General features: G+C 37.5%; 2 protein-coding genes across 2 annotated transcripts; both read left to right on the top strand.

The window, feature by feature from the left end:
- Nucleotides 1-854: 854 nt before the first annotated feature.
- On the top strand, nt 855-6,472 carry mfsd8 (major facilitator superfamily domain containing 8). The gene is made up of 12 exons (XM_056369987.1): nt 855-1,256; nt 1,530-1,612; nt 2,121-2,164; nt 2,884-3,124; nt 3,241-3,354; nt 3,508-3,652; nt 3,866-3,924; nt 4,102-4,210; nt 4,347-4,481; nt 4,565-4,668; nt 4,884-5,110; nt 5,255-6,472. Exons 1-12 carry the CDS (start codon nt 1,198-1,200, stop codon nt 5,459-5,461), a joined length of 1,527 nt encoding a protein of 508 aa, XP_056225962.1. The 5' UTR covers nt 855-1,197; the 3' UTR covers nt 5,462-6,472.
- Nucleotides 6,473-7,240: 768 nt separating this feature from the next.
- LOC130164691 (tetratricopeptide repeat protein 31-like) lies at nt 7,241-17,949 on the top strand. Its single transcript, XM_056369579.1, has 18 exons — nt 7,241-7,413; nt 7,589-7,611; nt 9,012-9,078; nt 9,254-9,486; nt 9,595-9,675; nt 9,760-9,825; nt 11,464-11,640; nt 12,463-12,627; nt 12,816-12,879; nt 13,007-13,097; nt 13,184-13,325; nt 13,840-13,944; nt 14,255-14,354; nt 14,666-14,897; nt 15,646-15,720; nt 15,805-15,907; nt 16,297-16,404; nt 16,987-17,949. Exons 1-17 carry the CDS (start codon nt 7,389-7,391, stop codon nt 16,393-16,395), a joined length of 1,848 nt encoding a protein of 615 aa, XP_056225554.1. The 5' UTR covers nt 7,241-7,388; the 3' UTR covers nt 16,396-16,404; nt 16,987-17,949.
- The last annotated feature ends 1,321 nt before the right edge of the window (nt 17,950-19,270 follow it).

Below are 19,270 nucleotides of genomic sequence, written 5' to 3'. Positions count from 1 at the left end.
GTTTACATATATTTATTCAGATGTAACCTGATGCCGACGAGAAGATGAAAACATAAATGAAATAGATCAGACAGAAGTTCATAGATATGTGATTGTAACCTCAGATTCTGACCCTTGAACAGCTTCATGATTTTGGTGATTTGGTGAAATGTCGAGGTTTAAGCTGAGTCTAAATTTTTAGATGTCTACTTTAAATTTAAAAATCTTGCTCAACAGCATCAATGAATGTATTTGAACATGTAGTAAATTTATATACAGTGAACTGAATCACTGCAGAACCAGTTGCAGACTATCTGCAGCCTGTATTCAAAACCTCACCTTTTCACTACATTTATTTCAGTTTTCATCCTTACTCAGAAATATTTATTGATTTATGTTTATTACATTTTACATTTATGTGCATTCTCCTAAATTAGTAAAGATGAATAAAACATGGTGCTTTAATAGAGTTGTTTGCACACATGTGCAAACACGGGACAGCAGTGTTTATGTAGTTTGTGAATTCTCACGTGAGTCTGCTGCGTCAAGGTAAAAGGCAAAAGCCAAAATGGCCCCGGACGTTATAAGATGTTGGCTTCAAAATAAAAGCGTAAAGTTGGTTACGGTAACCCCCCCCCCCCCCCCCCCCCACACACACACACACACACCCCCACCCCCCAAAAAAAACAAAAACAAAAAAACGAATAAACAGTTCTTGGACTGTTCGTCTTACGTATTGCCAAATTTAGAGAAATAATCTGGCTTTTCATTGACTGGTCCACTTTGGGATGAAATAACAATTTTACTTTGATACGATTCTGATTTGGGTTTATTTTGAAAATGTAACCGGAAGTTTCTGTTTTTTTTTTTTACTTTATTTGACTTGATAATAGGACTAGCCGTCTCTGGTATCATAGTCCAATTTTGTAAGCTTTTAGGTGGTGTACTGAAGTTTATGGACGTCGGTTGGAAATTACTCCACCTAACATTATGTGTGGAGTTAGTAAACCTAACGTTTTGACAATAATGTGAAATGATAGTTTAAGTTGCTAACATTAGCTGATACTATAGCTAGCTTACCAGAGCTTTTCGAAGAGTTGTAAGTAGTAGTCTAGTTCAGTGACTGGCCTCTGCTAAATGGCGACGTAGCGACCTGGTTTCACATCTCCAAAGTCTGGAGCAACGTCTTAATTTTGCTGGGTTGCTGTTTTAACTAAAATGTCACAACTTGTTGACTCCGAAGAGACCACTCCATTGCTCAGAGATGATGCAAGCAGGTGAGTGCAGAGTTCAACAGCCACTAACTGGAGAAATTCGCCACTGTAATTTTAGATGAGTAAACATTCAACACGGAGCTTTGCAAGTGCATTGTTTACCAAACAGGTAGCTGGAGGAGTGCTAGTACTAACACTGTAATGCATGTGATCCATGCATTATGTAGACCATTTGGGTAAAATTGGTTTGCTAGTATTTCAGCCTGTTTTGTTTATCAAGCCCATATCAATAACCTCAAACCACCTATGCTGTCTTGTCCCCTTGCCTGTCTGCAGCGATGACTCTCAGGATGACGATTACAAGAGTCGGTGGAGGTCAATCCGAGTCATGTACTTCACCATGTTTCTCAGCAGTGTAGGTGAGGATGCCCTACGAATTAGAGAGATTTTTAACACTTATACTTTTACAATATTAAAAGTCAATTGCAGAGACACTTCATTGGGTTCCCAACAAGTTGTGTATGTATGGAAAAGGGGTCTCTTCCATATTGAGGTGGAGAATAATGATTAAGAGACTGTCCTGTAACTGCCCTGTCACTTGATGGAGACACTAAATCACTGCCAGTTGGGCTGTTCTGTAATTTAACATGCCTCTGAAATCCCTGTAGAAAGACAGAGCAGATCACATAAATCTTCCTGTGGTCAACTCTGAATCACCAAAACATATTCCGTATTTTTATTGAGTTTCTGAGTATTTACAATTATATTTGTCCACTCAGAGATGCATACAGAACCACATTTTCCATCTAAACCAACTAAACAAAACACACACTAAACACGCACAGTATGTATGACATTTCTGCACCCTGAAAGATTCATAACTTTGGCATTTTGTTGGCTTGCAAATCATTCTATGTACCCTTTCAGGTTTCACCATTGTCATCACATCACTTTGGCCCTATTTACAAAAGGTATGTATGACTCAGTATTTTTCTTGGTTTAAAGATTGTTGGCTGGTGAAATTACGTTACTTTGTTTTTGCTGTTCAAAGGCAATCTTGGCAGGGTAAAGGGGAAGTGAAAAAAGCTACAAAAACTTGGAAACTTAATTTTGGATTTAGCAGAAGTTTTGCACTTGCCCTGTGCACTATTTAAAACTGAGTAATTAAGCAGTTCTACTTGGGCACATCCTGGTTGTGTGTCAAGTATAAGAGCATGCATCAATAATCGGACTCATTTGCATTGTAGAACATCATCCCTGTTGGAAAAATTGTGATACTTTATGATGAACATAACCATCTTAAAGGGAAACTGTATTATCCTGAATAGAACTAGAGATAGAAATACAGTTGTCAGAGAGGAGCGCAGTGACCTTCGCTGTTCCTCCTAGCCACTACACCCAAGCATTAGCTATGATAAGGCATGAATCGAGTCTCTATTGTGTCTGTCTCATTTCAGCAAAAATGTGAGGTCACTCTCATATATTCTGTGTATAAATTCTGTGTGAATCTTGCATTCTTTGAACATTTGCACTGCGAGCTCTTGTGTGTAACTTGTTCCCTTGCTGCAAGAATAAATATTCTACTCTTTTTCGAATTCTGAATTTTCAGACAGTGTTCCTGAGTTTATTTGATAATTTACTTAACAATCCCCATGATTGTACATTTTGTTTTCATCTGTGTTCCATACAGATTGATGATAGCGCCAATGCCAGCTTCCTGGGATGGGTGGTGGCAGCCTACAGTCTTGGTCAGATGGTTGCCTCACCCATTTTTGGCCTGTGGTCTAATTACCGACCACGCAGGGAGCCATTGGTGTGCTCCATCTTCATCAACCTGTCGGCAAATATCTACTATGCCTACGCATACCTGCCCAAGACCAACAACAAGTTCCACATCCTCATGTCCAGAGCTTTTGTGGGCTTTGGAGCAGGTAACGTGTAGCATTCTTGTTTGCTCTTAAACTGTACATGTATCTTTGTTCTACCATATGATGATGTGGTCAGTGACACACATTCCCTAAAATTAGATTTGGTCTTTTCATTGCAGGGAATGTTGCTGTGGTGAGGTCCTATGTTGCTGGAGCTACATCACTGAAGGAGAGAACCAGCGCCATGGCGAATATGAGTGCCTGTCAGGCCCTAGGTTTCATCCTGGGACCAGGTAAAGATGGCTATATTTTGTTCAGATTATGTAAACCTGCTCAGTATAATGGCAATTCTGTGAGTGTCATTTATATTGTGAAAGAAGTTGGAAAATAAAGGAAGAAGTTGCAAATTAAATTTTTTAACTTTTGCATATCTTTGTATATGTCAGCTCTTCAGGCATGCCTATCATTCATCGGAGAGTATGGTTTCACAGTGAAGTTCATAGACCTGCAGCTCAACATGTACACTGCCCCTGCTTTACTGGCTGCAGCATTTGGCCTCATTAACATCCTGCTGGTCCTCCTGGTGCTGAGGTGCGGCTTTGCCATACAATGTGTCTCTGTAGGCATATTTATTTTTTGGAACTTTGACTGCACCAAATGAACCTAACCATGTCTTTCAAAATCATTTAATTTCAATGAGCTACACTTCTGATGGTTCATTTATCATGCTTCTCAGTGGTCACAAATCATCTTTTGATTTCATCACTGATATTAATCAGGGATTGTCTTGATGCTCACTAACAGAGAGCACCGTGTTGATGACCATGGAAGACACATTCGAGCCATCAACTACACATCAGAAGGTATGTGTTGTCTACTGTCTTTTTTTAAATATATATATATATATATATATATATATATATATATATATATATATAGAGAGAGAGAGAGAGGATAGTGTATATTGACAGCATCTGTTGGAGAATATTGGTCAGTGTTTCTTTGTTGAAGCCTTTATCTTCCCCTTTCTTCTCCTGCAGATAGAGTCGACATTAGCGAGGAAACTGAGGAGACAATGGACCAGGTAGCGGTCCTGACCTCCAACGTCCTCTTCTTCATTGTCATGTTCATCTTTGCTGTTTTTGAGACGTATGTATTTCATTACAGAGTACAGAAACAGTCAAATCTGAATGCAACACACAGTTCTTATTATCTTATGCCAGGATCTTTATACTCAACTGCATATATTTTCAAGACCTGACTGTATATGTTCATGATTTTTCAGAATTGCCACCCCTTTGTCCATGGACATGTTCGCCTGGACAAGGAAAGAAGCTGTTTTGTACAATGGCATCATCATCTGCGGCATTGGATTTGAGTCCATCCTTGTGTTTCTGGTCGTTAAAGTGGCTTCTCAAAGGTACCCTTACTCATGAATCTGTTAAATAAAAATACATCTCAACTTGCCAGAGTTTAACACGAGGAATGTTTACTTCTTTCCAGGATTGGGGATCGTCCTGTGTTGCTAGCAGGCTTGGCCATTATATTCTGTGGCTTCTTTATACTGCTTCCATGGGGCAATCATTACCCCAAAATCCAGTGGGCAGGTACGGATTGTTTAAATTGCACAAATAGTTTCAGTTTCCTGTGTTGGAGTGATTGAATACCAGTTGGGCTTTTTACCCTTTTTGATTGAAAAACGCAGCTTTGTTTTTGAGGTTTGAACAGAACGCTGTGCAGTAGCAATAATATTTAGAGTTTTATCTATTTGTTTGAGAATTCAAATGCACTTACTTATTTTGTTTTTCTTTTCAAAATATAGACCTCAAAAACAACTCATTGGTCAGTCAGATATCTGAAGCCACAAAAGCCTCCAACAACTCTTTGGAGCCTACAGGCTGCCCATATGAACAGACCTGGTGCCAGTATACCCCAGCAATACACCTAGCCCAGTACATCTCATCTGACATCTTGATTGGGGTGGGATACCCAGCCTGCAACGTGATGTCCTACACACTGTATTCCAAAATCCTTGGACCCAAGCCTCAGGTGAGAAGACTGCAGGGCAATGGAAGTGTTATTTTAACAAATAAATCAACATTTTGGAAAATGTTCGATTTTGAAATGTAAAATAATTATTTAATGCATCTTTTTAGAACCCATAATGTGGATGTTTATTGTTGCTTTCTGCAGGGTGTGTACATGGGGTGGTTGACTGCCTCAGGCAGCGGTGCACGGACATTGGGCCCTGTCTTTGTCTCCCAGGTTTATACCATCCTAGGACCTCGTTGGGCTTTTAGCCTCATCTGCAGTATGGTGTTAGGGGCAATCATCCTCCTCAGCTGTGCATACCACAGACTCATCGCATTTTCTGTACGCTATGGAAGGACTGTAGAATAACAATTGCCACTGAAAAGACTGTCAGTTTCCTACTTTTATCCTCAAAGACTTTTAGCCAAAATCCTGGCTGTGTTGACGGTTTTTTGTTGTTACTCACTTTCCAATGTGTTAACTGCCTTTGACAGATTGTGACTCAGGGTTGACCTTTAAACTCTAAGGTGAAGAGATAAGGCCAGGTTATTCCTCATGACTTGACCAAAGATGGCTTCTTCGTTTTGAGTTCAAAGGGTGTTAGAACTGCAACTGCACTTTTACTCATTTATGAAAGAAGACATGTGACACATACTCAAAATTATGTAAGGCATTGCCTTGTATGAGGTGGGGCCATGATATCAAAATATTTTAAATCAAGTTACTAAACATTTGTTACTGAAATATTGTAACTTAGCACAGATATAGCATTGTTGGTTTTAAAGATAACTGAATTCTAAAATATATGAATACAGAGACTATTTTAGCGAAGCATTTACAAAACCTGAAAAGGTTTTGAGTCTGTCTTTGCATTAAATCATGAAAGTAATTTTTGGAATCCACAGGCAAACGAACAGTCCACCTGAACAACCACGACCCAATTATTGGTAATTGAAAATAAGTATCAAATTGTTTTACTGAGAGAAAATGTGCTGACTATTGAAATATTGGTTGTGGCATTCCTTATACTGTATGTCCTAATCTGTCAAAGTTGACATTTTGCTGTTTTAGTGACGAATATGAAAGAGGTCAGTTTCACTGTGCGATGATTTGTCGTACAAGAAATGTGACTCTTGAGAGATAAACAGACATGACATAGGGCATATAAGTGAAATATTTCCAGAATAACTGTTCCACATTGAACTGTTTTCCTCAAAGGGAAAATACTGATATAATTTTTCCTATTTCCGTTAAAAGCTTTACTTGTGGTTGTTAAAACTGCAGGTTGTTGTCTACCTGAAATATTTCAGAAGGTGATGTGTGAATGTGTGTATGCTAATGATTAACTGAGTGATGCATTAAAGTTTTAATGTGATTTTACATTCTCAGTGTCGTTTCGTTAATTTTGTCATTTTCAGTTTAGTCTAGATCGATAAAGCAATCAAGGGAGAAAAGGCTTTTTCATCCCTTGTATGCAGGAGGATGATATAGAAGACTTTACACATCATTGGGGGTACTTTAAATGTTGCAGCAGCACAAGAGACGGGCAAAGAGCTAAGAAATCCACTACAGAGCTATTTGAACGAAATCAATCTGAAATGAAATAACATTTAAAAGCTTTAAACATTATTTACCTTAACTTAATATAAATTAATTAAGCAAATATGTCTCTGAATATATATGTACAAAACAAATAAGTGTAATGCAACTGCAAAAATCTTTGCTACAATTGTATAAACAGATTAAAGATACATATAGATACCTAGGTATAAGTATAAATAATAAACACAATATACCGTATTGAATATATATTAAATATGTGTATAATATATAATATAAACGATATATGTAATGCATTATGCCATATAAAATACAATACAATTTTTTATTTAAGTTTCAAACCATCAAACATCAAACATGTACACACTGTAGCCCTATCTCTTCAAGTGTTAAAATAAAACTCATCACGCCCAAATGTTAAGTGTAATAAAAAAATAAATAAAAACAAACAACATGAAAGCAAAAGTAATGCGGAGATGGCCATTAAAACATCTGTATGGCCAACTTCCATCAGGGGGCAGCAGCGGCGCTTTTGGCGGGGGTGTAGCAACATTGCGCGCATGCGTTCAATTAGAGCGAATTTCCATCCGTTCACGCAATGTTGGTTGAGAGCGCGCACACAGCATGTAGCAGAAGTTAGTGGCTGCTAACATTAGTGTTAACGTAATGCAACATAGTGCATAATTAGCTCGATTTGAAGAGTACATGAAGCGATGGGGGACATGTTTTACTAAACATGGAGATATTTAATGACGAGACGGGTAAGAAAGTGCATTTTTTGCTTCTTATAAGAAGTTGTTGGGTAGTTCAGCTAACAAGCTAGCTCGTACTAGTTGGAGTTGTCGCTAAATACAGATAAATCACTGACTAACCCTGTTGATTTTATTTAATGCTGAAACGGCAGGATTTTATATTGTTTCCCTTCGTCTTTTTCAGAGTTGACGGATATCCATATGTTCGTAAGTACACCATCTTAATTGTCCTCTTTTATGATTGTTTATCAAAAAACTAAGTCATTAAGGAAGTGCCCACATTTTGGCACTTGGATTTTTAGATGCCGATAATGCGGCTGTCAATGATATGATCCTTTACTCAGCATGGGAATATGTTGTCAGTGTTGCAGCATTCGTCCTGCATACGTGTACTTTAAGGCTAGTAGTGAGTTCATCAGACTCAACTTTGATAAGAGTCTTGCTGACTAATGTGTGTTTAGAGACACTTTAAACACTGCACGTAGTCATTTCCTGTGTATATCCTGCACTCCGACGTGCTTTATGTGCGCAGCTGTTTCTCTTGCAAAGCAATGAGCCTACCAGTTTTTACAACAAGCGTAAATACATTAAACTATATCACCAAATATATAACTTGAGAACAGCTATATATTAAGGCTCAATTTTATCATTTACAACAATTTTGCTATTAAGTTTGTTAATATATATTAGATTTGTTTCTAGCAGGAATTTTGTCAAATAGCAACTGTAATTGTTGAAAGGAAGTAGCACATGTATTTGCAAGGTGCCCTTTGTGTTGTTCATGTGTTAAAAGTAATTGTTTGTTTCTCTGAACCTGCTTTAAAACATCCTTTACTTACTAAGAGGCATAAAAGATACAGCATAAAACATTTCCAAAGCTCCCCTTCCTCCCTTGAATGCTACATTGTTTACATTAGTTTTCCCTATCTTCTCTGTAATTGGGGCATAACTGCCTTTTACAGTTGCCACCACTGTAGTCTGTAGTGTGATTTTGGCATGCAGGTGCTTCCTTGTGCATTTTAGCAGAACTTGATATATGAACAATGTAAAGATTCCCCTGTAAAAGCGGAATGTAGAAGCCACAGGGGGTTCCACTCATCAAAACTTTGCTGTATCATGTGTCCAGTAGTCAAACAATACACAGTACCTTTGACAAAACCTTGTTGTTCTTATTATTGTTCTTCTTCTTATTATTATTATTAAAGGTTTAAATTTTGTATGTTGGAAAACAATCTTGGCAGTACGGTTTCAATGACTGACTCACCTAACTTAATGTTTAGAACACAGACAGTTTCAGAAATTGGATTCTTGACTGCTGGTTTTGATTCAGTGAGTCAGAGCTCCCTCAAGGTAAAGGAAAGTGAAACTTAAGGACGCAGTGCTTCAGTGGCAGTAAGCTCGCTTCAGTTCAGGGTTACAGTCAGTACTGGCAATTGTTTATCCTTGGGAACGTACCAACTTTTTTTTTTTTTTTTAGTATAATGAGGCCCAAATGTAGATTAAAAGTGGGAAAAATAAAAGTTTCAAGGCTGAAATTGGTGAGCTAATCTGACGGTTATCAGCAACTAGGTGGAACTGACGTTCACATTTCTCCCTCTCCTGTGTAGCAAAGGTTTGTGGGTATGTTTGAGGGACGTCCTCGTCTTGAAAGGATAGTAAGAATTGGCCTTCTTGGTAAGATTCGCATTAAAGATTTCACATTACACATCTACACACACTCGAGTCTGTTTTCGTAGTTTGTGAAATTGTTTTACAAGTTTTTTTAAATTTATTCTGCAACTCAGTTTATGAATTGTGTTGGGTAAATTGTTATGTTTGGTAGAAGTTATAAAACATATTTTCTTAATAGGTATGGAATACGACGACGATGATACTGGTGAGGATGATTATGAAAGTCAGAATTGGCCCCATGGTTACAACAATTTACACAGATACCCAAGGTTCTCTGACATAAGTAGTGATAGAGGATTTAGAGGGAACCATACGAGGTCATCCAGCTCCAATTATCAGCCTCCACTGCACTACTATACTTCAGCTGACGATCCTCGCCCACCCTCTGTAAAAGTTCAGGCAAAGGAGAGTGTAAGTTCACATTTGTTTTGTCTGTCTAACTTGGATAACTTCATTATGATGTGAAGTGATTCTGTGGATTTCAAATTGTTGCAATGTTTGTTTTCCCAACTCTTGTAGGATACTGAAAGAAGGGCAAGATTATTACAAGAAACTAAAAAAGGCAAAGAAAAGGCTGAGAAGAAGCGGCTTAAGAAACAGGTAAGTTCCACAATCTCCAAGAAGAGTTTGGTAGTTGTATGTCAGATTGTGTAAATTAATCGTTTGTGTATTCTTGCCTAACAGAAGCAGAAGGAAAAACGGCGCGAGAAGATGGAGAAGGAAGAACAGACCCCCTTAAAAAATGAAGAGGTAATGGCCGTTTGTGTGCAACATCTTTAAAGGTGTAATGTGTAAGATCGTGCTACTTGCTCCACCTCCATAGGGGGCAGCATTTCACCTCTTTGTCCCTGTCTAGTTAATCATGTTGTTTTCCCCATGTTCCTTAAAATGTATCATTTATATGCGCATTTATTGTTGATGGTTAAAAATTGTTGATAGCACTGAAACAAAAGTACTTGTAATACAAACAGTATGTTTTTATTTACCTATAAAAATATGAAGGCAAGGGGATACTGCACATGGGTGTACACATGGGTGTCAGGCTATAGCAGCATAGGAAGGGATGATGACATCATCACAAAGGCTGAATCAGAAAATATGGTTTATTGCCAGGTAGGTTTTTACTTACAAGATATTTGGCTTGGTGTTTGGTGCAGTATATAATAAACATATTAATAGGAAATAACAATAAAAAGGTAAAATACTGCAACAGTCAAAAAGATAAATATAGATAGTGTTGACAAAACTCCTGCTGAGCAGGATGTGCAAAAGATCAAAGTATAGACAATATCTGTTATGTGCAGGGATGGTATTACTGTAATGTGGTTGTTGATGAGGCCAGATGCAGAAGAAGAGCAGGTGCTGGTCCATCACTGGGGAGGACGACTGGAATTCTGGTTCTCATACAGACAAACGTGATAGGACAATTAGTTTAGATCATACAATTTCTTTATAGTCAAACATGTTAGGTCTGTTGTGTGTGTGTGTGTGTGTGTGTGTGTGTGTGTGTGTGTGTGTGTATAATGAATAATAAGGATATATGCTAAATGCTAAAATAAATACAGTATTAGGCAGTGGATCCTGAACCTACTGGTTCTGGATCAAACTGTTTCTTTGTCTTACCTCTCTCTTAAGAAAAGTTACTGACGCATCTAGCTGGACTACAGCCGCAGGAACAGGCTAAATTCTACTGAATCGCTAAAATGTCTGTTGACATCATCAATCATACATTTATTCCATTTGAAGTGTTTGTTGGTACGGTTTGTCATTTGCACTAATAATACGTTTCACTACAGACCAACATAGATGTTACTCACCTGTCTAAAAAATTGCACCTCTGTTTACCCGGAGCTGTCTCTGGTGATGGAAAAACACACCAGGATTTACTCGTGTTTTGCCTGTTTTCTTTGCCGTTGAACGTGGTTTCTTGTCAGATTGGTCCTTCAGGATGGAGATAAAGATCGCTTTCTAGGCGCTTCACACATCTGTGATGTTAGTTGGGTGTTTTTTTTTTTTTGTTTTTTTGTTTTTTTAGTTGGGAGCTGTAGCTTAACTTCAAGCTCTGGAGGAAGCTGTTCTTCTTCGTGGAACTGAGGGCAGACTAGATGCTATACTGACTCACAGCATGTAGTGTCATAAAGTGGTATTACAACACAGCCCGGGACGCAGCTAGTTGGTTAGCATGCTCATTTCAGTAGATATCTTTGAAATACAATAGATGGAGGTCTTGGTCATGACATCATCACTGTGGCTCCTTCACATACTATTGATAGTGTTAGTTCATTTTTTGAACATTTTAAACTAAAATTCTGGCCAGATCTTACACATTACACCTTTAAAAAGGGAGCAGCCTTGTGAAATGTTACCAGCTTTGTTTTTGTTTTCCAGGGGACAAAGGAGGCAGAGCAATCTAAAGCAGAGGAGAGTAAACCAGTTAATGACAAATCCAAAGATGATACAAACTCCAGTGTTAAACAGTTGGCTTCAGCTAAAGATACAGACAGCAGTGATGATGAATCCAGTGATGAAGATAGTGAAACCAAGAACGACTCCTGTGACTCTGAGGTACCAAGTGCTCCTGTTAATGTAGCTCATACACCTATAATTAAGCAGACAAAACTTTGTCACACAATTTGGAACTATCTGTAGTTTTGTAATGCTCTTCTAAATTAAGTTTGATATTGGTGTGAAATGTTTTATCTGAGGAATCATATGCATAAACATGCTAAATATACCTATGTTATGACTTAGATTTTAACGTGACAGTTTTGAAAAGCACCAATTCTAAACAGTGAAAGATAGTTTCACTGCTGCTGCTGAAATGTGTCCTAAAGAAGAGGAATCATTGTGGTATTATCATGTTTCAAAAATCTCAAGAGATGGTGGTCGGTGGTCTAATTTGTGCCAGTTTAGGGGTTCTTGCTGTGAAAAAGTTAGGAGAATCACTGGTTTAGATGTGATTGGTTAGCTTAAAAAGGTGGGGGTGGTCTAGTAATTATCCAACAATTATACAAATATAGAGGTAGATGGAGCTGCAAAGGACTGTTCACTGCCACACAACTCCCTCAGGGGGGATGGGGGCTGAGATTAATACACTAGACCTCAACCACAGCATTTGGAAATGTAAAAAGTTTCACCCCAAATCACACTGGATTGGATACATTTATGTAACTGCCTCTGAATTAAAGATGAACCACCAAGAGTATTTTTGTTTTGCTTGATGAGAAAAGAATTTTAATTAAACTTTTTTTAACACCTATTTAATAAGTGACAAATGAACAGTCAACACTGAGACACATGATTAGAATGTGGAAAATGTATATTTTTAACCATTTAAGCGGATGACAGTGTCTCTGTTCATAATGTTTTGTTCTTTTTTTGTCAAAGGAACTGGATATGACAAGTACTTTTGTGACTAAAGCTGCTCTCATAGCCAAGCGTAAATTGGAGCAGAAGCCCAGACCTGAGAGGAAGGATAAAAAGATCCCGGTTAAGGAGCATAAAAAAACAGTCTCTGACAAACCTAATGAAGACCCAGAGAGTGAAAAGAAGGTGAGTTATCTTGCACACAAATCAGAGATGACTTTTTATTTTATTTTTTTCAAACTAAAAAGTGGAAAATCGATTACGGTTCCAATGACTACAGTTTGACCATAATACAGTAATAATTTTGTAATTTTGTTGTCTTTGGTACATGGGATAAGGTTGCTCATCTCATTCCTCTCTTACTGTCTGATCAGGATTCTGCTACCCCTACCATCCCCTCTATTGAAGATAATATAAAAATAAGTACTGAGCTTGCAGGTAAGTTTTATCTGTCTCATGTACACAAACTTTCAGGCAGATGTTTTGATAATGATAAGTATTTAATCATTATGTCAATCAGTCGATGAGATTTTAATTTTAACTGAAGGTTTTTTTTCTCCTACAGTTATTGGAAATAGGTTTGCAGGTTCTGGAGACTTTAATATGGCCGTGAAATACTTCACGGATGCAATTAAATACAACCCTAAAGAGTTTAAGTAAGAACACGTCCTCTACTTCAGTCACATTAAATTTACACCACTGTTCTTATTATGCAACGTCTAAACTGTTATTTCTGTTGCAGGTTGTTTGGCAATCGTTCCTTCTGTTTTGAAAAGATGCAAGAATATGAGAAGGCACTGACTGATGCTGAGTTGTGTCTCAATATGTGTCCAGGCTGGGTCAAAGGCCTGTTCAGGAAAGGCAGAGCTCTGGCTGGTCTAAAGGTAAATGTTCTCCCATTAAATCTTTTTTAAACATGCTGATCACATACATAGTTAATTTCTGTTGTATAACAGTGTTATCCTAACACTGCTAAATTGAACTGTGACCCTACAATCATTGTATGCATCAACCTGTGAATTTTGTGAACTTTTAACTCTTACATATGACCTTCCTTTCAGCAGTGTGGGTAGCTACTTCTAATTTGAACTTTTTCATGAGTGTTTACATTGTTTTGTTTACACATTATTTCAGGTTGGAATGACTTTGGGATCACTTTGGCCTTGTTGCAGCTTTACTCAATTAATTCAAAATGTCACTGAGCTGCACAGTCTCACATTATTTACTAAGGCTTGTTTTGACTTGCTGTTGCTGTAAACATTAATAACTGAACTGATTAATCCAACAGAATGACAGTGAATGAGTCTGAACTTTGATTTAGTCGCAAGCCAAAGAGTGGGGAGAGCTAACCTTTTTTTTTTTTTTTTTCTCTCTCTCTCTCACTTCATCTTCCTCCAGAGGTATGAGGAGGCTTCCCATGCCTTCAGGGATGTTCTCAAACTGGATGGTTCATATGCAGAAGCTGCCCAGGAACTAATGCGGGTGCAGATAACACATCTAATGGTGTGTAACAGTAACATGTATGTTTTTGTTGTCACCTGTGTGAGAAATGAGAAGGAAAATGGGGTCAAATTTATTGCTCTACTCAATATAATATCTATTGTTTGTATTTATACAAAAACGCAGCTTTGTGTATCAGTTACTTCATTGAACTACTGCAAATTTAAGACTTTTGGTTATTGCACAAAAAGGCAATAAGTAAAAATGACCAGTACCAATATATATCAACTTTGAGAGACGGTGAAAAGGCGTTGACAGAGAAGCTGAAAGATGATCACTCCCTGAAGGTGTTTTAACCTGTGTTTTGTTTCAGGAGTGTGGTTTCACTCGCGATCAGAGCTCAAATGCTTTAATTATTCACGGGACAGTTGAAAAAGCGCTAGAGGTGTTGTCCAAATTAAACCATCGACCAGGTGAGTGTCTCCCTCTCTGATTATACCGTCAAGGATTAGACTGAAATGCTGTCATGTGTCAGAGGAAATTAAAATCATCTTGTATTGTTTTATCTTACCTGTGTAGACTGCATTTCATACATACTTATGTTTTAGTGTCACTTCACTAGTGGATTAATTAATTATTTATTATTAACTGTTATTACCAATTAGCTACTGGACACATGAAATTCCCCTAGGGGATAAGTAAAGTATTTATTTATCTGTCTATAGCAGATATATCTGTGTGTAGGTACGCCAATTCCAATTTTAACCACTTGTCTTGTGTGTAGGAGCCGCTCTCCCACCAGCTCAAGTAGTGAATGTCACCGGAGTTTCTCCAGTCCTTTCAGCCAACACAAACTGTGCACCTGCTCATCCTCCTCAGTCCCAGGATGCATCAAAAATATCACTTAAGAACAACCCATTAGGCCAAGTTCAGAATATGTCAAATGTCCAGAGTCAACCAAAGCCTGTTCCTAATCAGGCAGTGAAGAGCAGCAATGAAAAAAGTCAAAAACCACTGTGAGTATTAACGGTCAACATGGCAGTGTCTGAAATGTTGAGGTATTTAAATTAGACTTTAAACAAAAGCTCAACACAAACACAACTAACTCACTGCTTATCATATTTATTACAAATGACCGTGTGATACTATGGTTGAATGCTTAAGTCTTGTCTTTCAAATTTTTTATTCATAGTGTTTCTGTAGTAGTGAATATTAACTACAGTCTGTCTCCAAGCCGTGAAAGTATTCATATTGTTTCTCTGTTACATTTGGCTGTATTTCAGTGTGATAGCCGTTGAGCTCAGATCATCACAGTTCAAACTCCCTCGTCTCTGGGGGAGGGTTTGTTTCTGTCAACTGTTAATCAGAGGAAGTGACAAGGGCAGGGCATAGTATAAACTTCAAAATTAATACTTCACCATTCACATTAATTTGTCAATGATATATAAATTACTAAACATTAATGATACCAGTATGAGCCTGTATAATTGAAGGTTAATTTGATGATTCTTGATCAGTTCTCATATTAGACAAGCTTCATTACTATGCAGACAGCATACTTATGGTTAATGGTATTGCTTTACCTCTAATTAGACAGTATATTCCAAGAGAGCAGAAAATCATTGAATGCCTCTATGCACTTCAAACTATGTGTTATGAATGATGGTGTTTTTATCTATAAAGTAGTTTCTGACAAAATAACAATCAGCATCTCTGCGCAGGTGGATTCACACATCATTTGTCACCTTCACTCTCTTTCAACAGGGAGCTGTTTCCAGTTTGGGTGGGAAACCTGATTTACCCAGTAACTGAGTCTGTGATAACCAACCTGTTTAACAAGTAAGACAATGTTATCTTAATGTCGTCTTTGTAGACAGATAGTTCAGTTGCACAGTAAGTACTCACACAAACTATCTTCTGCAGGGCTGGGGTTGTCTATAGTGTGAAGGTTCTGGTTACCAAACGATGTGCCTTCGTAAACTTTACTAAACCAGAGTATTGTGATGAAGCAATCCGGCGCTTTCATGTAAGTATGTCCTGAACTGTATCTAATGGTCTTATGTTTGGACTGTGAGCGTAAACTACAATGTTTACAACATGACTACAAACATTCTTTTCTTGCTTCACAGAGTCACAATCATCTGTTGTTCTCAGAGACTGGCGACAGCCAAGTTTCATTTCTTAATTCAGCTACGAATACCTGCTACACTGGTCCTAATTAGCCCTGCTATCTGTTCACTGATGATGATTGGGCTTGTTTAAAATTGGTTTCCCCAAGACAGACAAATTATTGCTCCCTTCCCTATGTGTAAATAAATAAGGAACAAGACTCAGCCAGGACAGGTTATCAGCTTTCCTCTAAGCTACATGAATTTACTTCTTCTGTAAATGAATGTTTTCTGTTCACTTCCCCAGGGCTTTGAGCTGAATGGCATGAAGATTGCTGTGAGATATCCAGACAGGATTCCTCATGGCATGGGAATTTCAAAATCTGCCCTCAAAGCTGCAAGATGAAAATATGAAGTGAGTGCTTTATAAAGCTTTAAAGGAATAGTTCAACATTATTCACTTTGTTTCTGAGTGTGAGACAGACCTGGGGCGGGACACCGTTAGCTTAGTATAATGACAAGTGGTGGGAGACAGCTAGCTTGGCTCGCTCTGAACTTACTGAATTATGTGCTGTAGCTACTTCTTGGACTTCACTGCTCCTGGTTGTTGTTTGCCAAGCAGTAGTTCTAGCATGTAAACCACAAGTTGTTGTTTTTACATTTCTATTTGTGTATGCAGTACAAGTGAGATTTAATTTCTGGTGGTGTTAGCTAGCCTGGCTCTCTTCAAAAAGTCTGTTTCACTTCCAGTCTTTATGCTAAGCTAACTGCCTTCATATTCAATGCACAGACATGAGTATTGATCTTTTCATTAACTCTCAGCAAGGAGGGAACAAACTATTCCTTTACATTATCAATGTTTAATTTGCATTTAAGTAGTAAAAGATTGTTAACTAAAGATTAACTGCCCCTTTTGTAATAGTTTGTAGAAGCTATGCTGTTCCTTTGTCATACTGACATATGAAATATTAGCATCTCACAACATATCTACTTACAGGCAAAGCGCAGTTGGACACCAAAGACAGAGAGACAGAGATGACCACAAGCACTAAAAGTAAACAAGATGCCTCTGAGATATCTCAATAAAAGCAAAATCACTTAAACTGTCCAGTACAGACTAATCAATGGCACCTACTTCTTTTTGAACTAGTCCATGCCTTTTTAATGGACCATAGAAACACTGACACTTACTGCCAGGGTTGGGATTATTTTTCTTAAAAAAGCAATGTATTACTGACTAAAAATGACTCCAATTTCTCCAAATAGATGAACATCTTATATATTTTTTTACCAAAAGTTTAAAACTATCAGGTATTAACAGAAGCTTTTTGATGCCAAGATTGTTAAAGCCTGATCAATATAGTGGAGCGCTGTTGATATTTGTGTTTTAAATGTCAATATAAGGAAACTCAGTTAATAATTAACATATATACATGATGATTCAACACTCTGCAGTACAATAATTATGTATTTAATTAATGTCTGAAACTTATTATTTTATTTGGGCCCAAAATCCAGCATCACAGGCTCTAGAAGTTATTGCAGTTTGTTTTTTTGTTGTCTTTTTTTTTTTTACAGTTGAAAAACAGTGAGATGTTGATCTTATTTAAATATGGTGAACTTTACAGTAAGGTATTACAAGAGACTCACATTTACAAAGTATCTAAATCATCTGTATTCATATCCATTCAGAATTAAGTTTACTATTCACTTTACTTTTAATACACCTTTATCCTATCATTCTATAAACTATCATTATAATTCTCTATAATACAAAAGGCACTATTTTTGTTGCATGCATACTTACTGTTTAACTGTTCAAGGTTCATTGTAATTCACAAGATTACATTTCATCAGTGGTTGATCACGGGGTGGTACATCTTATGTTTTATTCAGATGCCCTCAGTAATTATGGAGTTATCGTGTTCTTAAGTCAAGGATTAAAGATTATTTCATATTCTTCCTGTTCCTGTCTTGTTATTAAAAAAATGGTCTTTAACCAATAGTTGGCATAAAGAGTTATTGGCCTGCTGACTTTATGAATTGTGAGTGTCATACCCTGTTTCAGCTAAACACAAAGGACTCATGGCAGCTTCTATATATTTAGTCTAAAGCCCCAGCTCACATTTTAGATAGTGGAAGCCTCCTGGTGCATGATTGCGATGAACATAGTGAATGGTCAAGTTCTAATATTAAGATGTAGTCTGAGTCCATTTACATTGAACAAGTCACAACCTTTCTCCAGTTTAACATATTTCAGCCAAATATCCTACAGCCTTGTGACGGCTGAAGACCTTACATACAATACAGTGTGGTATATTGGAAAAGACGTGTAATTTTGATGGATACGCATAGAAAGATGTTGCAAGTAAGCATGATTAAAACTGAATTAATAAAAAGGTATTAACACTAGATTTTGCACTTTTTTAGATTATGTATTTGAGTGATGTGTAGTTCTAAACAAATGCCCAATGAATTCAATTATTGCAGACTTGTTAACTCAGAGTGGACCTGGGGCTTTCAAGGTCCCTGGGGACATTTGCCCTCTGTGTCCAGGCAGTAATCCAGCTTTTAACTTGAAGTGATTGAATTTTATAAATGTTATCTTCAGGACTATGAGCCAATAGATGGCAGCACAAGCAAAGCATTGGATATGCAGTGAACTGGCAAAGTGGAGATTCTTTGAAATGAACGTAGCGTTGCACGTTTGTGTACTTTGTGCAAATGACATTTCAAATGCAGCCTCAATTTTGACAAGTTCCCTTTGTACATAGCCTGTATCATCTAACGGCAGTACATCTGGAAAAATCACCTGTTTGTGCAGCGTTTGATGATGTAACGTCAACCATAAGGCGAGCTGTGGATTGATATGATATGATCAAAGTATGATAGGACACAAGACTGGCATCCTGACAACATGGCTGTCTGAGTTGCACCTGAACACCACATCTCATCACCTTATAAAGACTGAACAGCTGCAGATTGCAGTCTTTATGCCAAATAAACCAACAGAAATGTAACATCAACACCAAAGTCACTGAGTACTTCTCCAAAACTTTTTGCAATAAAATACATTAATCATTATTGGAACAGGGAACTAACACTTACAAGTTGTAGGGAAGATTTGCAAGAGCTGAAAAATAAGATTAAGTTTCCTTTTCCAGTATCGGGTGAAACTACATTCAGTTTTGAAACTGATACATATAAAAACACTGATACATATAAAAACATGAATCCAAAGCAGTCACAATCTCTGAGGTCTAAGCATCTGCTGCCTGTTG

The sequence above is a fragment of the Seriola aureovittata genome, chromosome 23 (assembly GCF_021018895.1).
Source record: "Seriola aureovittata isolate HTS-2021-v1 ecotype China chromosome 23, ASM2101889v1, whole genome shotgun sequence".
NCBI lineage: Eukaryota > Metazoa > Chordata > Actinopteri > Carangiformes > Carangidae > Seriola > Seriola aureovittata.
Note: the sequence above shows the minus strand (reverse complement) of the source record. Positions and strands in the feature narration are given on the sequence as shown.

Coding starts and splice junctions, on each gene's coding strand:
- mfsd8 (XM_056369987.1), top strand. CDS start 1,198: ATGTCACAACTTGTTGACTCCGAAGAGACCACTCCATTGCTCAGAGAT. Junction 3,125..3,240: donor TTTTGTGGGCTTTGGAGCAG/GTAACGTGTAGC, acceptor TTTTCATTGCAG/GGAATGTTGCTGTGGTGAGG. Junction 5,111..5,254: donor TCCTTGGACCCAAGCCTCAG/GTGAGAAGACTG, acceptor TGCTTTCTGCAG/GGTGTGTACATGGGGTGGTT.
- LOC130164691 (XM_056369579.1), top strand. CDS start 7,389: ATGGAGATATTTAATGACGAGACGG. Junction 9,487..9,594: donor AAGTTCAGGCAAAGGAGAGT/GTAAGTTCACAT, acceptor CAACTCTTGTAG/GATACTGAAAGAAGGGCAAG. Junction 12,880..13,006: donor AATAAGTACTGAGCTTGCAG/GTAAGTTTTATC, acceptor TTTCTCCTACAG/TTATTGGAAATAGGTTTGCA.